At 36.4% G+C, this 22,885-nt stretch overlaps 1 protein-coding gene across 4 annotated transcripts in view; it reads right to left on the bottom strand.

The window, feature by feature from the left end:
* DPH5 (diphthamide biosynthesis 5) overlaps nt 1–22,885 on the bottom strand; it is a 55,374-nt gene that overhangs the window by 20,762 nt on the left and 11,727 nt on the right. For all 4 annotated transcript variants that reach the window (XM_047870408.1, XM_047870409.1, XM_047870407.1 and 1 more), the window contains exons 4-7: nt 17,608–17,716; nt 6,066–6,186; nt 3,259–3,298; nt 1,717–1,820 (exon numbers count right to left, since the gene is read on the bottom strand). In XM_047870408.1, the coding sequence (XP_047726364.1) occupies nt 1,717–1,820; nt 3,259–3,298; nt 6,066–6,186; nt 17,608–17,716 (374 nt within the window). The remainder of the gene's footprint in view (nt 1–1,716; nt 1,821–3,258; nt 3,299–6,065; nt 6,187–17,607; nt 17,717–22,885) is intronic.

Below are 22,885 nucleotides of genomic sequence, written 5' to 3'. Positions count from 1 at the left end.
AGAGAGAGAGAGAGAGAAAATCCCAAGCAGGCTCTATGCTTAATGTGGAGCCTGACATGGCTTGATCTCAAGAAACATGAAATCATGACCTGAGCTGAAATCAAGAGTCAGACACTTAGTCTGAGTCACCCAGGTGCTCCAAACCTGCCTATATTTTTAATAAATTGCTTGATATATGTTCCCAGTGACCAAGGTATACTAGAAAAACAAGAGGAGTACGAGATAAATACACAGATTTGAATTTTTGCTTGGCCACATAATCACCTATGTCAAACTTCAGTTTTCTTTTCATTTTTCAAAACATAATACTATCTTTCTTAAATGGCAGTTGTAAGGGATGAGATAACAGACATGAAAGTATTTAATAAACTACAGAGCCCTTAACAAATAATGGGCATAATGACATTACTTATGTTTTTAAGTGCTGACCTTTTCATGATTTTGTTTAGTTGGGAAAGCTGTCTTGATTGAACAATGATCAAAATGGGGCAAATGAGGGGCACCTGGGTGGCTCAGGTGGTTAAGTGTCTGACTCTGGATTTCAGTTCAGGGCATGTTCTCATGGTTTGTGAGTTCGAGCCCCAAGGTGGGCTCCAAGCTGGCAGTGCAAAGCCTGCTTGGGATTCTCTGTCTCGTTCTCTCTCTGCCCCTCCCCTGCTCACTCACTCTCTCTTAAAATAAAGAAATACATGTTTAAAAAATGGGACAATGACATCTACAAGGACAAGCAAGCATGCAAGTTTAGGCTTAAGTGTACAAAATTATGGATATGGAATACCCTTGCAAATTATTTGTTTCATAACTTTAATGAGACCTACTAATGAGAAAAAAAATAAGCAACAGTCATTCAAGAATCTCTTCATGTATTTTTTCTATCAAGAGATTGGTGCTCAAAGGCAGTCAGCAACTTACAACAGAATATAATGACAAGTTCTTTTAAAAACCTCTCAATAAATGGAGCACCTGGGTGGCTCAGTCTGTGAAGGGTCTGACTTTGGCTCAGGTCGTGATCTTGCAGTCTGTTCAGTTCGAGCCCCTCATCGGGCTCTGTGCTGACAGCTCAGAGCCTGGAGCCTGATTCAGATTCTGTGTCTCTCCTTCTCTCTGTCCCTCCCCAGTTCTCACTCTGCCACACACACACACACACACACACACACACACACACACACACACAAAGTAAAAATAAACATTAAAAAAAAAAGAATCTCTCAATAAAGATTTACTGATGACAAACATTTTATTATATACCACGTACTGTGTCTAGATATTATGAATATAAGGATAAATTCTCTTGTTTTTATCCTGAGGAAAACTACCTCCAGTCTCAGTGAGAACAAAGAGAAAAAGCAGAATAAGTGTATTTTTGCAGGATAGATCTTACCATAAATTTAGGCTAAAAAGGAAGTTCTGCATTTTACCTATGTATTTATTAACATGTTTACATTAAACCTGATTTACTGTTAATTTGTGAAAAATCCTCACTTGCTTGAATGGTATTAATGTTCCTAGGAAGAACTCCATTATTTTTCCTTCAGTACTACTTTTAGCCTATGAAATTTAAGTGAAAACTGAAAAAAAAAAAAAAGACAAGAAAAAGTACTATGCAAGCACACTGAACCTCACTTCAGAAGTGGGGTGTGTGTGTGAAGTTATACCATGTGCACATCTCAGTACAGCAGTGGGGAAACATGAGAACCCTTTTAGGGCCTTGAGTACCTGGCTCTTCTCCTCGTACTCGTTGATTCTGAACAATCTCCAGAAGCTGCCGGGCTGCTTGGTTTACACTCATATACCGAGGAGGTTCATAGATCTTCCTTCCCCTGTAAATATAAAACTAGATGCCACTGTCCTCAGCCATGAAATTACATAACACATTTTTAATGCAGTTATTCCCCCAGGAATCCTCAGGTACCACAGTCTACATGATTTGAAGCATTCACACATTACCCATTTAAGTATACACTAAAACATGAACACCATAATTGTTTAAGTTTTTTTCATTGTTCTACTTCAAGTGTCCTCTGATCTCACCGAAATGCTGGCAGAAATAAAAGTCCAACAACTTAATGATAAATGTCTAAATCAAAGTTACTTTTATTTAAAGTGATAACCCAGGCAAAAACAGTTCAAACTAAGCAGCAATTTGTTCTAGATCCCGGCCTAACCAGGTTCTATCGTGTTCATTTTTATTACCATGTTTAAACCACAATTCCTCTTTTCACTTCTTCCTCTAAGAAAAGTAAACTAAAGTGGTAAATATCTAAAAATCTTGGAGGGTTAGATATGTTTACTTCTGATACCTCAAAGCCTACCACATCGGCCCATGATCATAATAAAAATACTGTTTTCATAGCTTACAAAACAGTTCATACAGATTATCTTACTGACTCCCAAAAAAATTCTCAAAGTCAGCACTGTCCAAGAGAAATATGATGCAAACCACAGAGTTTTAAATTTTCTAGTAGTCATATTAACAAAAGTAAAAAAAAAAAAGGCAAAATTAATTTTAACAATACTATTTTACCCACTATATCCACAATGTTGTATTTCAACATTTACTCCTATAAAAAGTATTAAAGAGATTATTTTTGTACTAAGTTTTTGACATCTGTTATTTCATACTTATAGCATTAATTCAAGTGTTAAATTTTCATTGGAAATACTTAATCTGTATTTAAATTTCATAAAATTCATGGTTGCAAAAGATTTACACAGTGAAGTTACTCCAAATATACTTTTCTAATAACTAAGTTGAGTATTTTTATTAATTAAAATTAAATTATAAAGGTAGTTCCTCAATTACATTAGCCATTTTTCAAGCGCTCATTAATTATATGTGGGTAGTAGCTACTGTACTGCACATTGCCTCGATAAGCAAAAAAAGGATTTTAGCACTCATCACACATAGGAGGCAAAGTAGACTCAGAAACCAAAGTAGCTTGCCTAAGAGCACATAACCAGAGGCAGACTCAGGACTCAAATCCACGTCTTCTTCTGACCACCAATTCATTAATTCACACCACAGATATTTACAGAGTGCCTATTAGGTGTCAACCACTGTCACGGTCCTGAATCCATGAGATCTATTGCTGTTTCCACTCCATCACACTGCTTTTCACGTCATAAGATGAGGTGATTAATTTTTACCAGTTAAGGAAAGCTAATTTTCAACAATCTTTAGAACCCATGTCCTTTAAGTAGAATTAATTTTATAAGGAATTAGAAACAGACATAAGCATTCTCAGAATAAGAACTTACTTGATTAGATTTTCCAAAGACTGCTCCTTTACTTTGATGTCTGTAGGAAGTGAAAAATAGTTCTCTTTTAATTAACTACTTTATCCAAAACCCCGTGTGTCAACTTCGGTAGAGTCATTTAAATTTGGGGGAAGCGTTTTTGTCAAGTCTCCAAAATATTAATTTCAGAGCTCATGTCATTCTTCCGCCACACTTGTATCCATCTACTTTTTTATAGAAATATACAGAAGAATGGAAGCTTGTGGTGTGTAAAGGTCATTAGTTAGAAAACAAACATGAGGTTGGCCCTAAGACCATCCTGAAAGGATCTAATTTCCTCTTGGAAAAGAAGACACAGGAAAGAGTTAGATAAATATTGGCATATACACTACCTAACAGCTAATCCAAATCTTTGTGTTCATTTCTACTAGCTGGTAAGTGCACAGACCCAACTGAGAAGTCTTCTTATGTTCCTATTCTTAACCTATTTTTCAGGCACTAGAAGGTAAGCTTTAATGCATGTAATGTAACAGAAGAAAACTTTCACCACATTTTGAAAAGAAACCTTTGCTCTCTTGTGAATGGTTAAGACATGTCTAATAACTTGTAAATAAACCCTTTAATACCCAATATTCATAAACAGCGCTTTCCCAAGCACTGACTGCCAGGTATGGGGCTACCACAGAGGCCAGAACACACATAATCTCTGCTCTCATGAAGCCTGAAATGCAAGTGTCACAAATCCTTGATTCTTTTTACTTCTTAATCACTGATGCTCAGCCACACAGTTTGGTAAAAGGTAAAAAAGCACAATCACTCCACATCCTCACAGGAACTCAGTATACAACAGCAAGAGCAACAGCTGCTTCCTGTTCTACATGCTAAAAACAAATGGTTCAGCCAAAGTCTGCTTTTGCAAAAATAAATACACTGCAACTGAAGGGTCTTTTTGTTGGATTTCTACAGCTTTCCTAAGTGATTATCAAAGTTTTTCTTATGAAGGAGACTAAAGAGTTTCCTAGGAAAGTACAGCAGAGGTTAAGCCCTTGTAAGTATTTGTAAATGTTCTTGGAACCAGTGGTGAATGTACCTTTCAGGTTCGAAATATCATTATTTAATTTTTCCACGTGTCTAGCACATATAAGAAAAAATGCATATCAGTTATTGAAAATGGCCTGCAATACAATTAACAGACTTAGACTTCCTTTATATGGTACCTGCAAGATTTTTAAAAATTCAACACATTCATTTAGTTCATTCACCTTGAGGTTCTGAAATGTTGTGAGTTTTTAGTATTTTAACTTTTTAAATGATCTGCTCTATAGAACCTGGTTTTAAGTATGAAGAGGCTGGGGAGAATTTTTACAGGCAAATGTTTTCTGATTGAACATAAGACTACATTATGAAATATTTAATATCAAGCCAGACCAGTCTTAATACTTCTCCCTTGTCTTCACACAGGCCAGAATTATTCCTTTCTACTTCTACTTGCTAAAGGTAAGCGTCTCCTTTTCACTTTAGTGCCAGCAACCTGCACAATGCAAAGTACCCAATAGATATTCCATAAAAGTCTACTGAATCAATTTATTCATGTGGCTCTACTATTACCCACACACCAGCCTATCTTAAACTACCCCTGAAGTAACATAAGTCCCAACTCCTTCATAAAGCCTATGTTAACTTCCCCTCAAAAGCTCTTTGTTCTTTGAAATATCTATATAGTTATTACTATATTTTGTTAATCTTTAATTACATCATATATATCTGGTCTTTTCAAGTAAATTTTAAATTCTCTGTAGTATCCTAACATGGTATATTCTCACTAATCCCTACAGGGTCTGGACCACAGCAGGCATTCAATAAATATATACTAATTTAAATGATGAGCATTCCAGATGATTAAATGATGAGATGTACGGTTTGAGGATTTGAAATCATATCTTATACTTCACACCTTGTTCCTGTTTTTGTTAATGGAGCAAGGAAGATATATTGTTTAGCCTTGTTTGTCTTTTCCCAGGAAAGCCAAGAAAAGGGGGAAGCTCTTAGAAAGAGAAATCGAGAGCCAAAGTTCTGGTTTGTCCTTCCTGCCTCTTCATACAACAGAACTTAATTGTTCTTTAAACTTTTGTGTACATAGCAACTAAATTTCAAAACCCTGAGGGCAGGACGCATGTCTAATACTTCCTTAGTATTCCAAAAAACCCTAACTCTACAATGGGCATAAAGTACAGCATGATATAGTAAAAAGCTGTGAATGACAGGTTATCTGGATTCCACCAATTCCACCACTGATAAACTGGGTGATACAGTGGGAAAATGATTAAATATCTCTGGGCCTCAACTTCATCTGTAAAATGGGCTTCAATAACATGATCTTCAGAGTCCCTCTCAGATCTGTAATTCTGTGATTCTGATATCAATACTGTGGTATTCAAAAAACATCTCTAGGAAGACAAAGGATGGCACTTGGTAAGAATAAATGCTTAATACAGGTCTGCTGAATTGCAGTAAACTGACAAGAACAGGGTTTTGATGGATAAACGGGTAAGATGATAGAATGCTGGAGTGGATTCATGAGGGCATAAGAAGGGAGTAGCACGAATTAGGGTATACACAAGGGAATAGCCAGGTGGTATTTGGAGCAGAAAATGCGTTATCTCCCTGAGAGTAAGGGAAGTATGTGGCACACAGAGCAGCTAGACCAGGTCGTTCCTTAACCTCCAGCTAGTTATATGCACAGAACAGCTTTACCTGAACACAAAATCAAAATGAGAATAATATGATGACTCCATATTGTGACTTTAAGGAAACTCCAAAGCCCTCACCTAGTAAGCATAACGTGTGCATGCCGTTTTGTCTGTTCTTCTTTACTTTGTCAAAGAAGCTTTCTGGTCTCCAAGTGTCTGTCCAAAAAACAATAGATACCGTCTCTCCAAACTTATACAACTAGAAAAAGTAAAAACATTAATTAATGATAGAACAATTCACTGCTTACTCTTTCAAAGTTAACAACCAAAACATAAAGTGAGACCCAGACTTGAGATGAGTGGGGGATCAAATCTCTCACAAAATACATGTTCTTTGGTCCACAGCAGCTGGTGTCTCTCTGATGCCCTTTACAGTAGTGCTCCTAGTAGTTCAGCATTCAGTATAGCAACATATGTAACCAGTTCACGATTTAGCTATGTAGTTGCTAAAAATACTGAAACAGAACCCAGAAGGAAATAAACAAAGACATTTGAGCAGTCAGAGCAGGGACTGTTCACTAGGTTAATTTTATTATCCTCACACTACAGACCACCAAGGCTCAGAAACATCAAGCTCATCTGCCCAGGGTCTCACAGCTAGTGAGTAATGAAAAAGACTCAAACTGAGGTCCAAGAAATGCTCCTTTCCACCATGGCAGCTCAGGACAATTCAGACAGTATATTCGCTGTAGCTATTTCTTAAAACCTACCCCCTTACTTTACCCACGATTTGATTCCTCACTATAGAATTCAATGAAGGTTTGCCCAAACCTCCTCCTTTCCCAAGTGGCCTACCCACCCCAGTTGGCCATCACACAACCAAGAGGCTTGCTTTGTTCCAGCTTGCTTCCAGTCTGGCTGCACAGTTCACTGAAGTGAGCCCAACTCCACATCTTATGCTAAGAAAACTCAGTTCTGAATCCTAGTTCTGCAACTTGGTAGCTGTGTGACATTGTTCCTTCTAAATCTCTAAAATAGGGATAGTAAAAACATACTGTCCTTCCTATTCATGGGGTTGTAAACATGTAAAAAGTTATTCAAACTGTGAAGTAATATGCTAATATTAGTTCTTATCTAGTCACTGTGCAAAGGACAATTAAATTCAAAGACTTAATACATGGTAAAACATAAAACTAAAGTTGTTAGGTAAAGATTTAATTATTCATTTGAAACAGTGCTTGAAACAATTTATAAGAGCTGGAAAGCACTAGACACAGGAAATCAAGTCTAGTCCTCTGCCACAAACTGTGCATAGGACAGTACTGAACTTTTCTAAGCCCAAGGTTTTTCATTTTTCAAATGAAGAACTGGTCTGCAGAAGGGATTATCATCCTGAGGCTTCTCCAATCAGTGTTCAGAAGCTGCTGCAAGAGGTAAGGGGGAGGCAGAAAGAACAGAAACAGAAAAGCTGGAGCATTCAAGGCCCTCTATCCCTCCACCCCAGGAAAGCTCAAATTTTCTTTTTGTACACTGAGGCCTAAAACCTGTAACTGATACTCTTAATGGTGACTTTGAGTTCTTAAGGGAAAGCTCATCAGGTTCCTCACATGGCCACAACTTCCAACTCACCTACCAATGAGCTTTATTCTCAAAGTCCACTTGCAAACTGTCTAAAAAAGATCTATGGAAGCCATGCCATCCTCTGGCAAATTCTCAGATCAGTATAGCAAGAGCCATGTAACTGTAGGAATTGAGTCATAAATCTTCTTGCCACGTATATAATGTTTCTCTGTGAAAAATGCATCCAGCTGATGAGTTCCAATGTGTTCCAATGTGGGATTCCTGGAATACATTCACCCAAGCTGCAAGAGATAGGCCTAGCCCTGCTGGGGTGGGGCTGGGGGTGGGGGTTCTGCTACTGTTACTGTTCTATGAGAGGCAAATTTATCTAAAAGATATTTATTCTAGATCATCCACTATGTGCCACACATTATGCTATGCACAGGTATAAAGTGAGAAGCCAATCCGAGCTCTGGCCCTCATGGAGAATGCAGTCTTGCATATATATACCTCACAGAGCAGGCAAGAGCTCTGAAGTCACAGCGCTGGTTCTTAATAGATGGGCCACCATGGGGTGCCTGAGTGGCTCAGTCGGTTGAGTGTCTGACTTTGGCTCAGGTCATGATCTCACGGCTCGTGAGTTCGAGCCCCGTGTCGGGCTCTATGCTGACAGCTCAGAGCCTGGAGCCTGCTTCCGATTCTGTCTCCCTCTCTCTCTGCCCCTAACCCACTCACATTCTGTCTCTGTCTCTCTCAAAAATAAATAAACATTAATAGATGGGCCACCGTGGACAAATAACCTTCCTGACTTTCAAGAGAAACTCCCCGGGAAAATGCGCATAACTATAAACCTAATAATGTGATTTTTTTAAAGGATTAAATGACATAAAGTGTGTAGAATGCCTAATACATTGCACACAGTAAAAACAATAAACGTTAGGGATTTGATGATATAATAATATGTTTATAATGATCATATAAAAATGGTCTAAAATGCTGTGTCTTGCTATAATCCAACTGCTTTCCTTACTGGAATGAGCTCAAAAATATTACCAAATATTTGAAAATAAGTTTATGATTTAGCTCTGATAAGTTCAACAGTTTACATTCTAAAAGGGATTTTTGGCATCTCTGATCAGACTTTGAAATATTGCTATTACTCTGTAAAAAATAAAACTATTGAGGTTAAAGAAAATTACGTATGCAACCATATATAAACACTTTTCTAAATGGGCCTTCAATATTTTAAGAGTCATGGAAATATATTCATGAAGGTATATTGTTCATTCAGAAAGAAAGGGATAGATGATTTCTGAGAGAATTGAGATGCTAGTCACATATAAACACTAGCTGCAGCATGCTGTAGGAAAGCTTCTTGGAATTGTCTAATTTGGGGGATTAAAAGAAAGCCTCACATAAGCACTGCTTTCTAGGACCCTGATTTATAGACTGTAACCATTCCCATGGTCGTGCTGCAAACTTCTTCAATGAGTTCTGGAACATTATGCAAAGAGTTTCACCATTTAAGATGTCAGTCCCTCAAAGAACAGAAAGATCAGTGCCATGTTTCACAATCCAAGGACTTACCAGTAAACCATAAAAGAAACTGGAGTAAAACAATGTCGAGAACTGAGGCTGCAGAAGTCTAAGCACTGTCTTATACATGTTAGCCTTTGTACTGTGATCATTTTCCCCCAAAACAGTATTGATGCAAATCTAAATTTAGAGACCATAAAAAGAGCTGTTTTCTAAGAACAGTAGATAAACACAGGTCTTTTTGTTTGTTTGTTTTAATCTGAAGCAAGTTATAAAGAAAGCAATTTATCCAACTTGATATTGGATCGTGTTTTTATCTGTTGAAGATAAAAACTCAAAATGATCTAATTAACATATAAAGCAATATCTAGTTAAAGCAAGAAGATGCATAAGAAAGATAAATATTAGGTAGTAAATAATAATTCTAAAAAATGAGACATAGACAGTACTGAAGGAGTTCAGCATTACTCCCACTTGGAAAGCACCTGAAGACAACTCCTGAAGACAGGATATAGGCTGGACCTTAAAGGGTGGAAAAGATGGGGGAACTTGATCTTGGGGGAAGAACAAGATGGTAGGAACAACTTAACAGAGGTGGGAACTGTTGGGCAATATTTAGCATGTTATTAAGCAATTATCTAGAAATAGCTATTGCCCGACTTGCCTCTAACAAGTATCTCTTAATTCCCGACAGCTTTACCATGTGCCAATTCCTGTCAATGCCAGCTCTATAATATATCTAGAACTGACTTCATTTCTTTTATCACTACCTTAGTTTGAGTCCTTAATGCCACTTGCCTGAATGACCTTAATAATCTTCTAACTCATCGCACTGCCACCAATGTTTCCTTCCTTTCAGAAGCACAGAATGCTTTGTAAAATCCATTTTTATAATTAGGATTTAATACTTTTGTCATTCTGCATTCAAATAAAAAATAGTTTGTGAGTGGGGTGCCTGCGTGGCTCAGTCGGTTGACTGTCCGACTCTTGCCTCGGGTCGCGATCTCATGGTCATGGAAGCCAGCCTCATGTTGGGCTCTGCGCTGACAGTGCAAGCCTGCCTGGGATTCTCTTTCCCTCTTTCTGCCCCCTGCCTCAAAACAAACAAACAAAAAAAAAATAGTTTGTGATTTTCTAAGTTAAAAAATATCTTCTCAACATACAGAAAAATCAGAAAATTTAACTTGCTATTAAGAACTCTGTGGGGCACCTGGGTGGCTCAGTTGGTTAAGCACCGACTTCGGCTCAGGTCATGATCTCACGGTTTGTGAGTTCAAGCCCCATGTCGGGCTCTGTTCTGACAGCTTGGAACCTGGAGCCTGCTTCGGATTCTGTGTCTCCCTCTCTCTCTGCCCTTCCCCCGCTTGTGCTCTGTCTCTCTCTCTCTCTCTCAAAAATAAAATAAACATTAAAAAAATTTTTTTAAAACAACTCTGTGAAGCCCCACATGTATCTTTTATATATAAACATGAATCCTAAATCAGATCACTTAAATCTGTGAGGTAAAAGAAAGCTGAGCCAGCAAAGATGTCAAAAAACACACCACAAACCACATAATCAAGAGTTACTAGTTTTCTATACAGAATATCGGTCTTGGAGTTGTTTTTTTTAATCTCCACATGCGTTTTGCTTAACATTTATGTAACACTGATTTTGCTGACACTAAGAAAAATTATGCACATGCCCACTGTATACAAGATACATAAAGTTGAAGACAAAAGAGCTATAAAATTTGTTATCACACATAAATGAGAGAATCCACATATGAATTAAACAAAAGAATTTTAATTTAAAGTACATAATTCCAAAAATAAACCAACTTGGGCTGGAATGGGAAGGATAAGTAAATAAATAAGCAATTCAACTCAGCAAATATTTGTTGCATATTGATTATATGTTTTGGCACTGTGATAAAGCACAAAGGGAGATGTGAAGATGAGTAAATCAGGAAGTTTATGTGCCCAACACATAAACACATAAAGTAACTGAATATTCTGTATGGGATGACGATGTATCAGGATTGTGCAAGTAGAAGAATGGTACAATCATATCTGCAATTTAAAAATAAAACTATTAAGCGGGAGAGAAGATGGCTATTAAAATATTGACTAAAAACAGTTCCAGTGGAAATGGAAAGGAAAACATTTTTAATATGCCCATGATTCCGCAGGTGGTCAAAATAATTCCAAAGTGACTGAAAGAACAGGAAGCTTCCTCAGATGCGTTCTTCTAAGGTTACGTGGCAGTGTAGAGTGTGGATCCCCTTATTACCTAGTTTAGTGTTCACTGTACAAGGTTAGACTTTATCATTTCTACATTAGCCCCTGGACAACAATGAAATCAATTCAATGCTTTTGAAAACTAACAGTAAGAACTACTACAAGGTCAAAACAATGCTGATTATCACAATGAGTCTTGTGCTATGAAAAAAAGGAAGGAAATGAGTTGTTACTTTTTAAAAGTAATATACATATTTTCCAAAGTAGAAATGTATTATATAAACAGAGGAACATATGGCAATAATCAAGGTCACTCATGCAACAGCCAGAGAAAGTGGAAGCATTTCGTAATGATGAGAAAATTATACAATCTTTTCCCTGAAGTCAGCTGCAACTGATAATGCAGTTTTTATGCAGAAATCATTGCTACCTGGTTTCACTGAACTGTCTCATTTATCTGTCCTTTAAAATGTCTCAAAACCATTTCAGTCACCAAATTTAAAAAAAAAGATTCATTCTATCACACAAATGACTAACAAGAAATGATAAATACCACATAAAGAAAGTGTGCCAGAATTTGTAATTTCTTCTTTCTTTGGCCTGTCATCTTCAGGTCAATGTATCCAGGTAAGAATTGAATAAAAAGAATGAAGGAGGGGCTCCTGGGTGGCTCAGCTGGTTAAGCGTCTGACTCTCGATTTCAGCTCAGGTCATGATCTTACAATTCATGTGATCAAGTCCCGCATAGGACTCTGTGCTGATAGGGTGGATGGAGCCTGCTTGGGATTCTCTGTCTCCCTCTCTCTCTGCCCCTCCCCTGCTCGCTCGCTCTCTCTCTCTCTCTCAAAATAAATAAATAAACATTAAAAAAAAGACTGAAAGGAAATATACCAAACTAGTAACTAACTATGGTTACTTCCAGGTAGTGGGACTTCAGATATTTTCTTCCTTATACTTACTATATTCTCCTAATTTTCTATGAGTATATATGTCACTTATCATCAAGAAAAATAAAAATATTTTTTAAAAACAGTTTTTTCTAAAGCAGAGACAATGGTAAATGAAAACAATTCTGGTTCTGCATGACTAAGGTGCCAAATGTTTAACCTTAAGAATTCAAGAAAAAGACTCTGTTCTTGCCGTCTCTGTAGTGAGAAAAATCCCTGATATTTCATTATCAGGAATGCCTAAATACAACCAACTTGCCTGGCTCTACACAAATAAATGGATTTTCCTTTGATTAGAAAAATCCTCAAAATACAAATTTCACAAGTGTTAGAAATATTTGTTACTTAGGAATTTCAAATAACATGATTTTAAAGTTTATATGTTTATAACTAGTATATGAATTGGGAAAAAACCTAAGATTTACTCAATGAAAATTTGAGCATCTAATGTATCTTGGTTAAGGTAACCTTTGCCTGAAGTTAGAAAACAGGCCAGGTTTTTTGGCTTCTAAATCTAGAGGACATTAGAATTGATCTCAGTTAGTATTCTCCATACTTTTTAGTGCCAAGTCTTTTTTTCCAAATAAATTCTTAAATAAAACATCAATAGAGTTAAAGATCAAGTCTCCCTGGGGATTTATTCATTGCTATTTGGTCTCAAGTACTTCAATTTCTGCAGAATTGCTGAAGCAGCTTCAAAAATCCTGGTACACTTTGAAAACCACTGATCATGTCCGGTGTTCCTCCTTGTCCTCACATCCCCTTACAGTTAGGAAACCTGAGATCCAGAGAAGTTAGAGGACTCCTTAATTACTGCCTGAGCAAAAATAAAACCAAGAACTTTTAATCTGCAATTAAACTCAACCTTTTCCATTATTACTTTTTCTTTACCAGTTCTACTCAATATATAGTCAGTTTTTACCCAACATATATATTCTCTGTCTTGTGTTAATTAATCTCTAGGTAACCAAGGTTTCTGTGGTACATATGTATGTATTCATTGGTGTCTGTGTATTTCTATAATACCTTGAAGATTCCAAAGTGCTTCATGACTCTCTTTAACTGTATAGTTCCCTGTGTTGGGAAGGTATCTGCCTTACTGTTCATTTAGCAAACCTCTTATAATTCATTTTTTAAAGTACTTTATTGATACATAATGCACATACCGTAACATTCACCCATTACAAATGTACATTCAATTTTTAGTAAACTTACCGAATTGTGCAACCACATGTAGTTTTAGAAAATTTTTATCACTTCAATCAGATTCCATATGTCCATTTATAAGTAATTCCTGTTCTAAACCCCAGTCAACCACTAACTACTTTCTATCTTACAGATTTGCTTTTTCTGGACATTTCATATAAACAAAATCCTACAATATATGGTCTTCTGTGTCAAACTTCTTTCACTTAACATACATGTAATTAATATCTATGCCAGGACTACTAATTCCTCACAAGACAAAAGGAAAGACTTCAGAGTCTGAAGTAAATTAAACCTAATCACACTCTGCTACATGATCAATTCACTACAAATAAAATCCAAACGGCTGACGTTGGATTAGAGAGCCTAGTGATCCAACCCTATCTACCTATCTGACCTCAGACCACTTTTCTCCTGCCTGCTACTCTCCAATAAGCCCTTCTTTGGTTCCTTCAATGAGCCAAGGTCATTTCCACTTTAGAGTCTTTGCACAAACCATTCCCTTTGACTGGAATATGTTCACTCTTTCTTGATTCATATCTAATCTTAAGTAACACCACTTTAGAGAGGCCTCCTTTGACCACCCAATTACAACAGAGACCCAGCCAAATCTCTAACATATATCAGTCTACTTGAATTTCTTATACTTCCCACTACCTGACGTTTATTTTCTTGTTGTTATTGCCTCTCCTTCCTACTAGAATGTAAGCTCTTTGAAAGCAGAGACCTTGTTAGACAGGTTTATCAGCGTATCCAAGGCAAGCAAATAATAAATAGGCAAACAATATTTGTTGAATAAATGGATCACTAAACCTCTTAATGATGTCTAACTTGGTAGCCTTTACTACACATTCCCTTTAAGAAACATTTTCATAGGAATATGGGGTTTGCAATAAAAACAACTATTTTATGGCATGCCTATAATAGAATGTGTTATCAACTGGGTTTGTGTGTTTTGAAGTGTTAGTCTACACACCTACTTACCTTCATTAATACTGATAATCAAGGGGCGCCTCGGTGGCTCAGTCGGTTGGGTGTCTGACTTCGGCCCAGGTCATGATCTCGCGGTTCATGGGTTTGGGCCCCACGTTGGACTCTGTGCTGACAGCTCAGAGCCTGGAGCCTGCTTTGAATTTTGTGTCTCCCCCTCTCTCTGCCCCTTCCCTACTCATGCTCTGTCTCTCAAAAATAAATAAACATTGAAAAAAAAATACTGATAATCAAGAGTCTAGTTAATAAACTACAAAGTTGATGAAAAATACTCAATAGTTGATTCTGAGCTCTCTATGCTGCTTTAGAAAACAATGATAAGATAGGTTCAAAAGGGGCTAACAAACTGATAGGCTTAAAAAAATCTGTGCCCATTATTTCCATGTTAGGAATTCCATACTGCTACTCTTTAACCTAAGATAAAAATGTTGTAAAACATATACTATTCAGGTCTGTCACATTACCCAAAACAGTACTTCTCTTCAATAACTTGATGGCTGTTTTTGAACTCATGGGAAAGCTTTCACAGAGATGACAGAATCTCTTTCGAAAGTGGTGCCCACTTCCCTTTTAAAAAATTGAGAAAGATAGCATGGCAAGGTAACCTGTTAACATTCTACATTTAGCAAACATATTTCTGAGAACTGAAATCTACTCTTTCAATTAGGCCATGCTAAAAAAAAAAAAAAAAAAAAAAAAGCCCAAGTTCATTAACTTTCTAAGAAAGTTTTTATCTGTCTAGTTTGGTGATTCTCAAAATGTACTAGCAACTTCAGCATCACCTGAGAATTTGCTAGAAATGCAAATTCTTAGACCCCCACCCCCACCCCAGATCTACTATATCTGAAAATTTCAGGGGAAGGCCAGCAATCTCTTTTATAAGCCCTCTAAGTAATTCTCATGAATACTAAAGTCTGAGAACCACTCGTGTAAGTTATTGTTTTTCCCATAAATGCTAACCCTAAATACTTAGAAGAAAAAGAGCAGCTACTATAAGGAAGGGGACTTTGAAAACCTTAGGTATTATGCAGGGTATCTATACATTTGTTTTAAAATGTAAAAGTGCCATGAATATAATGACTGTATTTTTAATGCCTTTTATCTTAGAACACTTAGAAACAGTATCAAGAATTACCTCTTTCTCCTAGAATATAAATAACTTGGGTGGTACAAAAAGTATACTTTCATAGAAATTTCATCAAATACCTAAGGCAGAACCTAAAAAGGCACTTCCTGTTTTTCACACAAGTAGTAAGTCATTTTCATACCCAAATTAGAGAATAGAACCAAGATGGGGAAACAATGCTTTGTAGCTGCCCAGAAAAATCCTATATAAAACTGAGAGAAAGCTGAATTGTTAAAAATAATCTATGTAATATGGATACGATCTTAAGGGCTTCTATGGAGACTGTCAATTTTCACAGTAAATTTCCTCTCAAATACCTTCATCTATTTCAAACATGAGAACAATAACACTGTACCTGTCTATCAACCTAGAGGATCAGGAGGAGGACAGGGTCACCCTAATTTAGTTCCTGCCAGTCTAAATAACAGATATGCATGTGATGAAGACAAAAATCTTTTGAAAAGTTTTATGTTTAGAAAGAAGCAAAAAACTTTAAATGATAAGTCATGATAATTTAGACCAAAATATGATGGAAAGGGGCTAGGTAACTTTCCTCACCAGAAATCAAAATAAAACTATATGAAAAAAATATATATACTCCATTAGCTTAAGGTTTATTACACATCTTTGTGTATCACATGATTAATTTATTCTTCTCTTTTTTTCCTTTCTCCTGGCAACCATCAATTCTTAAAAAGTACATGGTCTACAGGAAAGAATACTGGACTATGAATCAGGAAATTCCATTCACTTACTCCAGCACAGGAATGTTCAAGAGGGTTTTTAAAAGTGTAAAAAAGAGGGGTGCCTGGCTGGCTCAGTCAGTTAATCATTGGACTCTTGATCTCATCTCAGGTCATGATCTCATGGTTCACAAGATAGAGCCTGGCCTCCTTGAGATTCTCTCTCCCTCTCTCTTGCCCCCTCCCCTACGTGAGCACAAGTGCACAAACACTCTCTCTCTTTCAAAATAAATAAACTTTTAAAAAAAAGTGCAAAAAGGCCTTGAATTGGCAAGGTTTTTTTTTAAGTATGCATTTTATTAGAAGACAAAAGAGAGCAAAATTCTTTGCCAGTTTAAATATAATTAACTAAGTGCAAGTAATGAATACTAAAAGGTGAATCATTTATATCTTTTCTCTGATTCTTCAGAACCAAAGGCAATATTTCTGAGATGACTGGCTAGCATGTCAATTAAATTGAGATATTCTTCCTAGGTAACGCAGAAAATAAAGACACCTCTAAAGCAACAGACACAAACTGGTGTCCAATGTAAATGTATCTTCTTGTTGTAAATATCTATTTTAAATTATGCTTTCCAGGAAGACACACTGGGGATATCTCATTTCATAGATTCTAAGATGTACATTTTTTTTCTATTAAAATGTATCTGAAATAGGAATAAGTCCTAACGAGGAATTAAGTCTTAAAACCACTGTTGGCCATGAGCAGTCACTGTGGCCATAGATCATATATGTGTGAACATCAGAACACAAGATACCAAACTTCAGCAGCTTGGAAGAAAACCCCAGAAACAGTTATGGAGCACTCTTTTAACTCCTCAAAACTAAGACTGCTGGGTTAAAAATAACCAATACACTGAGATAATTACATAGGTGGCTTAAAAGCCTAACATGATTGGCTTTTGGCTCTTTTACAGATTCCTTTAAGAAATGCTGTATCACGATGCTCGTGATGGGACAGAAAATAATAACCATATGGAAAAACATGCATCAGCGATGCAGAGTAAGTTATTTGGAAGAGTGTGAAAAGGCTTTAGGAATACAGAACCAATTTAATTAGATTAAATTTCCCTCGTTTTGTATGCGAAAGTTGGATATAAGATTAAAGTCTTTCTGTAGCTAATTTCAGTGGTCTATTCAATGAGGGGGAAAAAGATCTAAGTTCTAGGGAAATAGTATAAAATATTTAATATTTAAAAATTTAGTACACATTAATGTATTACATAAAATAACATCTTAAAATTCATGAAATATAACAAAATCTACCTGCAATTTGTAGATTGTTTTTGCTAACAATCTTTTGCTAACAACTTTTGCTAACTACCATTAAGAAAAAAATCTTCATAGCATTACCTGTAAACCACAGCAGCCTACAGCATTCATTATGGAAGCATTGTGAATAACTCGGTAAGAGATTCCCAGTTTTGTTGCTCTCAGAATAAGATCGCTGTGTGTGGTAGCCCTGTAGTGGGAAAAGATCAGGTTGGATTAAAGTAACACTGACTTTTTAAGAGAGTAAAGGTATAATATTTCATGAGTTCAAGCCAATCAAAGGGTTATGGGGGCTCCTTTTCCTCAATTTGGGGGCTTTCTGACAAGAAAAGTGTTAAGTCTACACATGCCCTTCACAGGGCTAAACTGCACTTGTTACCCTTTTAGAGCAGCCTTGGTAGCTACAGAGAAAAAGGGAAGTTGTACTTACTCTTTTGTCCCTTTAATACCTGCAAACACATCTGTGGAATGGAAGTTCAGCAAGCAAACTCCTGAGCAGCAATTCTCAAACTTTTTGGTCTTAGGACCCCTTTAAACTCTTAAAATGACTGCTCTGAGTTCTAAATGATGGCACAACTAGACCTACTCTATACTTTCTGCTCTATTTTGAAGGTTTCTTTTTTGTATTTTGAAATACTACAGAACAGATGATAAAGAACATTTTTATAGGCTATCAAGTTCTGCCTTTATATTAGGGTTCTATCTGACATAATCGTAGTTGCATTTTACATCTGTCTAGCAGTGATTTTATTTATAACTGTTTTCAGTCTGGTTACTGTATATAATTGTATGTGTGCATGTGTATGTGAGTGCACATTCTGCCTGTTGCCTTTCCTTTGTTGAGATAAATCTAATGATTATGATAAGACTTTGGTGGAGAGAGAATATATGTAAATGCAAGTATGGATACTATGAAATGTAACCCCACATCAATTTAGAACTGCATTATTAAAAGCCTTTTTCCCCTGGATGAAAACTCCAGGTCCTGCTGGGGAAAGCAACATTAGCATGTTTGAGAAACTAAGTACAAACCAGCAGAACCTGTCAACTGGTCAATGCATACCAAGTAGGAAGATCAAGGGCTTTCACCCCATGAGGCAGTCAGAAACAGATTAACAAATGCCCACCAGGGAAGCCTGTTTTTAATCACACATAAAATAAAAACTAGTATGGAAAACAATCATTAATTTGATTTAGAGCAAGCTTTTAAAAAATAATATAAATGACAGTTATAAAGAATGTTTTTAATATCATCTTCAACAGAATTTCACTACTTAACACTAAGATTAAAGAATACTGAATTAGTTATTTGGTGAGTTATTTGAACAGATGAGCAAAAAGAAAACCTGGTTTAAAATTATACCTCTCTTTACCACAACTTCATTTAAAATGACCAGATGTGGTTGGTATACTATGAAGATTTAATGACCTGACAAAGTGATCTGATTTTGTGAAACTGCCATGAATGTGATTAAATGAGTCCCTCAGATTTCTGCTATGAAAAAATTGGTATTTTATCATCATGATTACCCAAATTATACTGCTTCATGCAAAAGAAAAAACTGGCTTGAAACACGGTTTAAACCATCATATTGGGCATTCCTTCTAGATCACGAATCATGAAAATGCTTCATTTTGGTGACTGGAAAAGTGTGTGTGTGTGTGTGTGTGTGTGTGTGTGTGTGTGTGTGTGTAAAGACAAATTTATTACTACTTCTGGGCACATGGCTCTATCCAAAATCACGTGTGTATACGTATGTATATATGATTTTGGATAGAGCCACGTGCCCAGAAATAGTAACAAATTTATCTTAATAATATTCTTATTACTTGGAATTGCTCTGAAAGCAATTTCAAAAGAGATTCAAGAATGTTCTGATCAATGGAATCAATAAAATAAAGAACATAAAGGTGACCAATTTAAATGTGTAAGACTTGGAATGTTTATTTTATAACGTTAGTTTGCAGATACAGTACTGCCACATTTGACAGTGCTATGGCTTGTGATCTGAACGTTCCTTAACATTTGTAATGATATGCTGAAAGTGATGTTCTCATAAACTACTAGAAGCATTATAAATTGGTACAGTCCTTTGAAAAGTAATTTGACAATACATGCTTGAAAATATCCATGTTCAAAACTTTTAATTTTTTTTTCCTTTGGTATTATAAACTTTTTGGAGAAAAAAAATGCAAAATGTAGGGATGAGAGAATGGAAGGAGGGGAAATGGGTCATATACATTAATCCATACACGGCAGCTTTGCTTATATTGGAGAAATAAATGGACTAATGATAATAACATTGACATTTATTGAATAGCTACTAGATGCCAAGCACATCCATTGCATGGAATGGAAAAAAATCAAATGACCTACATTAAAGCAAATAGACGACAAGTGAATAAAGATATGTTTTTATGTATGTGTATGCTATGAAGGAAAAGGCACACAACATAAGGATAAAAAAAATTATGTGTTCATTGCTTATAAAATATACACGGCTACAGAGCATACTAAAATAAAGAATGGAATAACAAAATGGAATCACCATTAAAATTTGTTTAACCGTGACCTTGGTCAACTAAATTCTTTATGGGGATAGAAAGCTTAAGACTGTCATTGCTCACATGACTGGGTCAGATCTACTGACATAGAATTTTTTTTAGAGTCATTTACATTCTTTATGTGATTAACTTCCACATTCCTATCAGTAACCTGGATAAAAGGGAAAAGATGAGACCTATATCAACTGACTTAACTGACTTTCAATTACCTTCTTTCAAAATTTAAGAGTGGATGATGGTGATGGCTGCACAACAGTGTGAATGTACTTAATGTCACTGAACTGCACACTTAAAAATGCTTAAAATGGGGGCGCCTGGGTGGCTCAGTCGGTTAAGCGTCCGACTTCGGCTCAGGTCACGATCTCACGGTATGTGAGTTCGAGCCCCGCGTCGGGCTCTGTGCTGAATGCTCAGAGCCTGGAGCCTGTTTCAGATTCTGTGTCTCCCTCTCTCTCTGACCCTCCCCCGTTCATGCTCTGTCTCTCTCTGTCTCAAAAATAAATAAACGTTAAAAAAAATTAATAAAATAAAATAAAATAAAATAAAATAATTAAAATGGTTAATATTATGTTATATAAACCTTATCACAATTTTAAAAATATTAGAATGAAGAATTTAAGATTAAGTACTTTTCAAAGTTTATATTCAGATAAGGGGAAAGGGATTTAAAAATAAAAAATTTTTGTGGTTGTACATAAGGAAGAATTTTGGTGCTTTGCTGCATTCCGTATTTTCTTCCAGGTTTATGCATTTAATGCACACAAATCCTAATTCTTCAAGGCCCAATGAAAATGTACACATTCCCCACCATTCTGTCTGCAACTACCATATCTCAATAGTAATCCAGTGGGTAAATTAAAAATAACCAAGGTACAGTAATTATTACACAAATCTGAATGTAAGATTATGCATGATTATTGGTCAATGACATAGAGCAAATTAATTGCCCAGGAGTTAAAAAAAAAAAAAAAAAAAAAAGGCCGCCCTCATTCCTGAATAAAATAATGGAGGACTCATGGAAGAGGTGGCATCTGAGCTGGGTCTTAAAGAATATACTATTTTACTGAACAGAAACTGGGGATGACTACAGTTGACACTGCTGTACAGTGTATCTGAAAGTTGTTAAGAGAGTAGATCTTAAGGTCTCTCATCACAAGGAAAAAACTTTTTTTTCTTTCTCTTTTTTGTATGATAGATGTTAACTAAACTTACTGAGGTAATCCATTCAAAATATGAGTCAAGTCATTTCACTGTTTACCTTAGACTTACACAGTGCTGTTATGCCAATTAAATATCAATAAATTGGTAATAAAAGAAACAAACTGGCAAGAAAAGTCTATTTTAAGGAAAAAGTACGAGCAGCAAAAACATGGTAGATAAATACTGCAAAAACACGAAATGGCAAAACTGTACAATCTGACTCTAGCACAATAAAAACAAAGAGTAACCAAAGAAGAAAGTACATAGACTATTAAAAGACTTAGGCCATGAAGTCAACTTCAGTGTCTACTCAAGGTTTTTGAGCAGGGTAGTAATAGCATCGAGGCACTTTAGGCCTCAATTTTTCATGTATGTGGAATTCTCCCTTCTACCCCCTGAGTCCCACAGACCTTCTCCACAATTTCCACCTACTGAATTCTACACAGACCCAGCTCAAGCACCAACTCCTCCATAAAACCACCACAGAAAAACTCCAAACTCTTTGTCTTTTAATTTACACTTTTCTATCCTCATCCTCGACCTAATCTTTCAGCAGTGTATCAGAGTTCACCACTCTTTCCTCTCTAAAGTATCTCTTTTCTTGGCTTCTGTGACAACACACTCAGGTTTTCTTCCTCCTCTGGCTCTTGACAGACCACGAAATACAAGTTTCCTAAGGCTTGATCCTAGGTCTTCTTCTTTTCCCCTTGTTCTTTTCTAAAGTGATTTCAGGGGTGCCTGGGTGGCTCAGTCAGTTGAGCGTCCGACTTTGGCTCAGGTCATGATCTCACAGTCCGTGAGTTCGAGCTCCGCGTTAGGCTCTGTGCTGACAGCTCAGAGCCTGGAGCCTGCTTTGGATTCTGTGTCTCCCTCTCTCTCTGCCCCTTCCCCACTCATGCTCTGTCTCTGTCTCTCTCTGTCAAAAATAAATAAACATTAAAAAAATTAAAAAATAAATAAAGTGATTTCATCCATTTCTCTAGCTTTAAACACCGTATCTCTCCCTCTCTCCCACCCCATATATACTCATGAATTCAAAAGCCACATATCCAAGAAAACCCCTTGAGCTCAAGTAGCAGATATCAAATTGCTTACATGACATCTCAAATTTAAAACATTTCCAGAACCAATTCTTGTTTTCCCCTACAAGTTTTCATCATTTCAAGAACTGGCACTATCAACTACTCAGTCACTAAAGCCAGAATTCTGGAAAACTTGCTTCTTTCCTTTTCCTCACCTACATACATAATACTGGCATTCCTCCTTCTAAATTCTTCCCAGTTTGCCTTTTTCTGTCTTCCACCAGAGCCACCTTGTCTCCCTAAATCCCTTCATGCAAGCATTTAGAATGATCATTTAAGAATGTCAATCAGACTATAATTCTTTCCTGCTTAAAAACCACCAAAGATGTGCCAGAGTACTTCAAACAAAACCCTACCCCCACCAAGGCCTTACAAGATCTGGGTCTCACTTACTTCTTTAACTCCCTCTCATTCCCTCTCCCTGCTACTCCAGTCACTTTGGCCTTCTAGGTCTTTGAATACATTCTTGCTGTTCCATCTGCTTACAATGTTCTTCCCTTCTGCTATTCCTT

This window comes from Prionailurus viverrinus, chromosome C1 (genome assembly GCF_022837055.1).
Source record: "Prionailurus viverrinus isolate Anna chromosome C1, UM_Priviv_1.0, whole genome shotgun sequence".
Taxonomy (NCBI): Eukaryota; Metazoa; Chordata; class Mammalia; order Carnivora; family Felidae; genus Prionailurus; species Prionailurus viverrinus.
The sequence above is the reverse complement of the archived record's forward strand: the minus strand, read 5'-3'. Positions and strand labels throughout refer to the sequence as shown.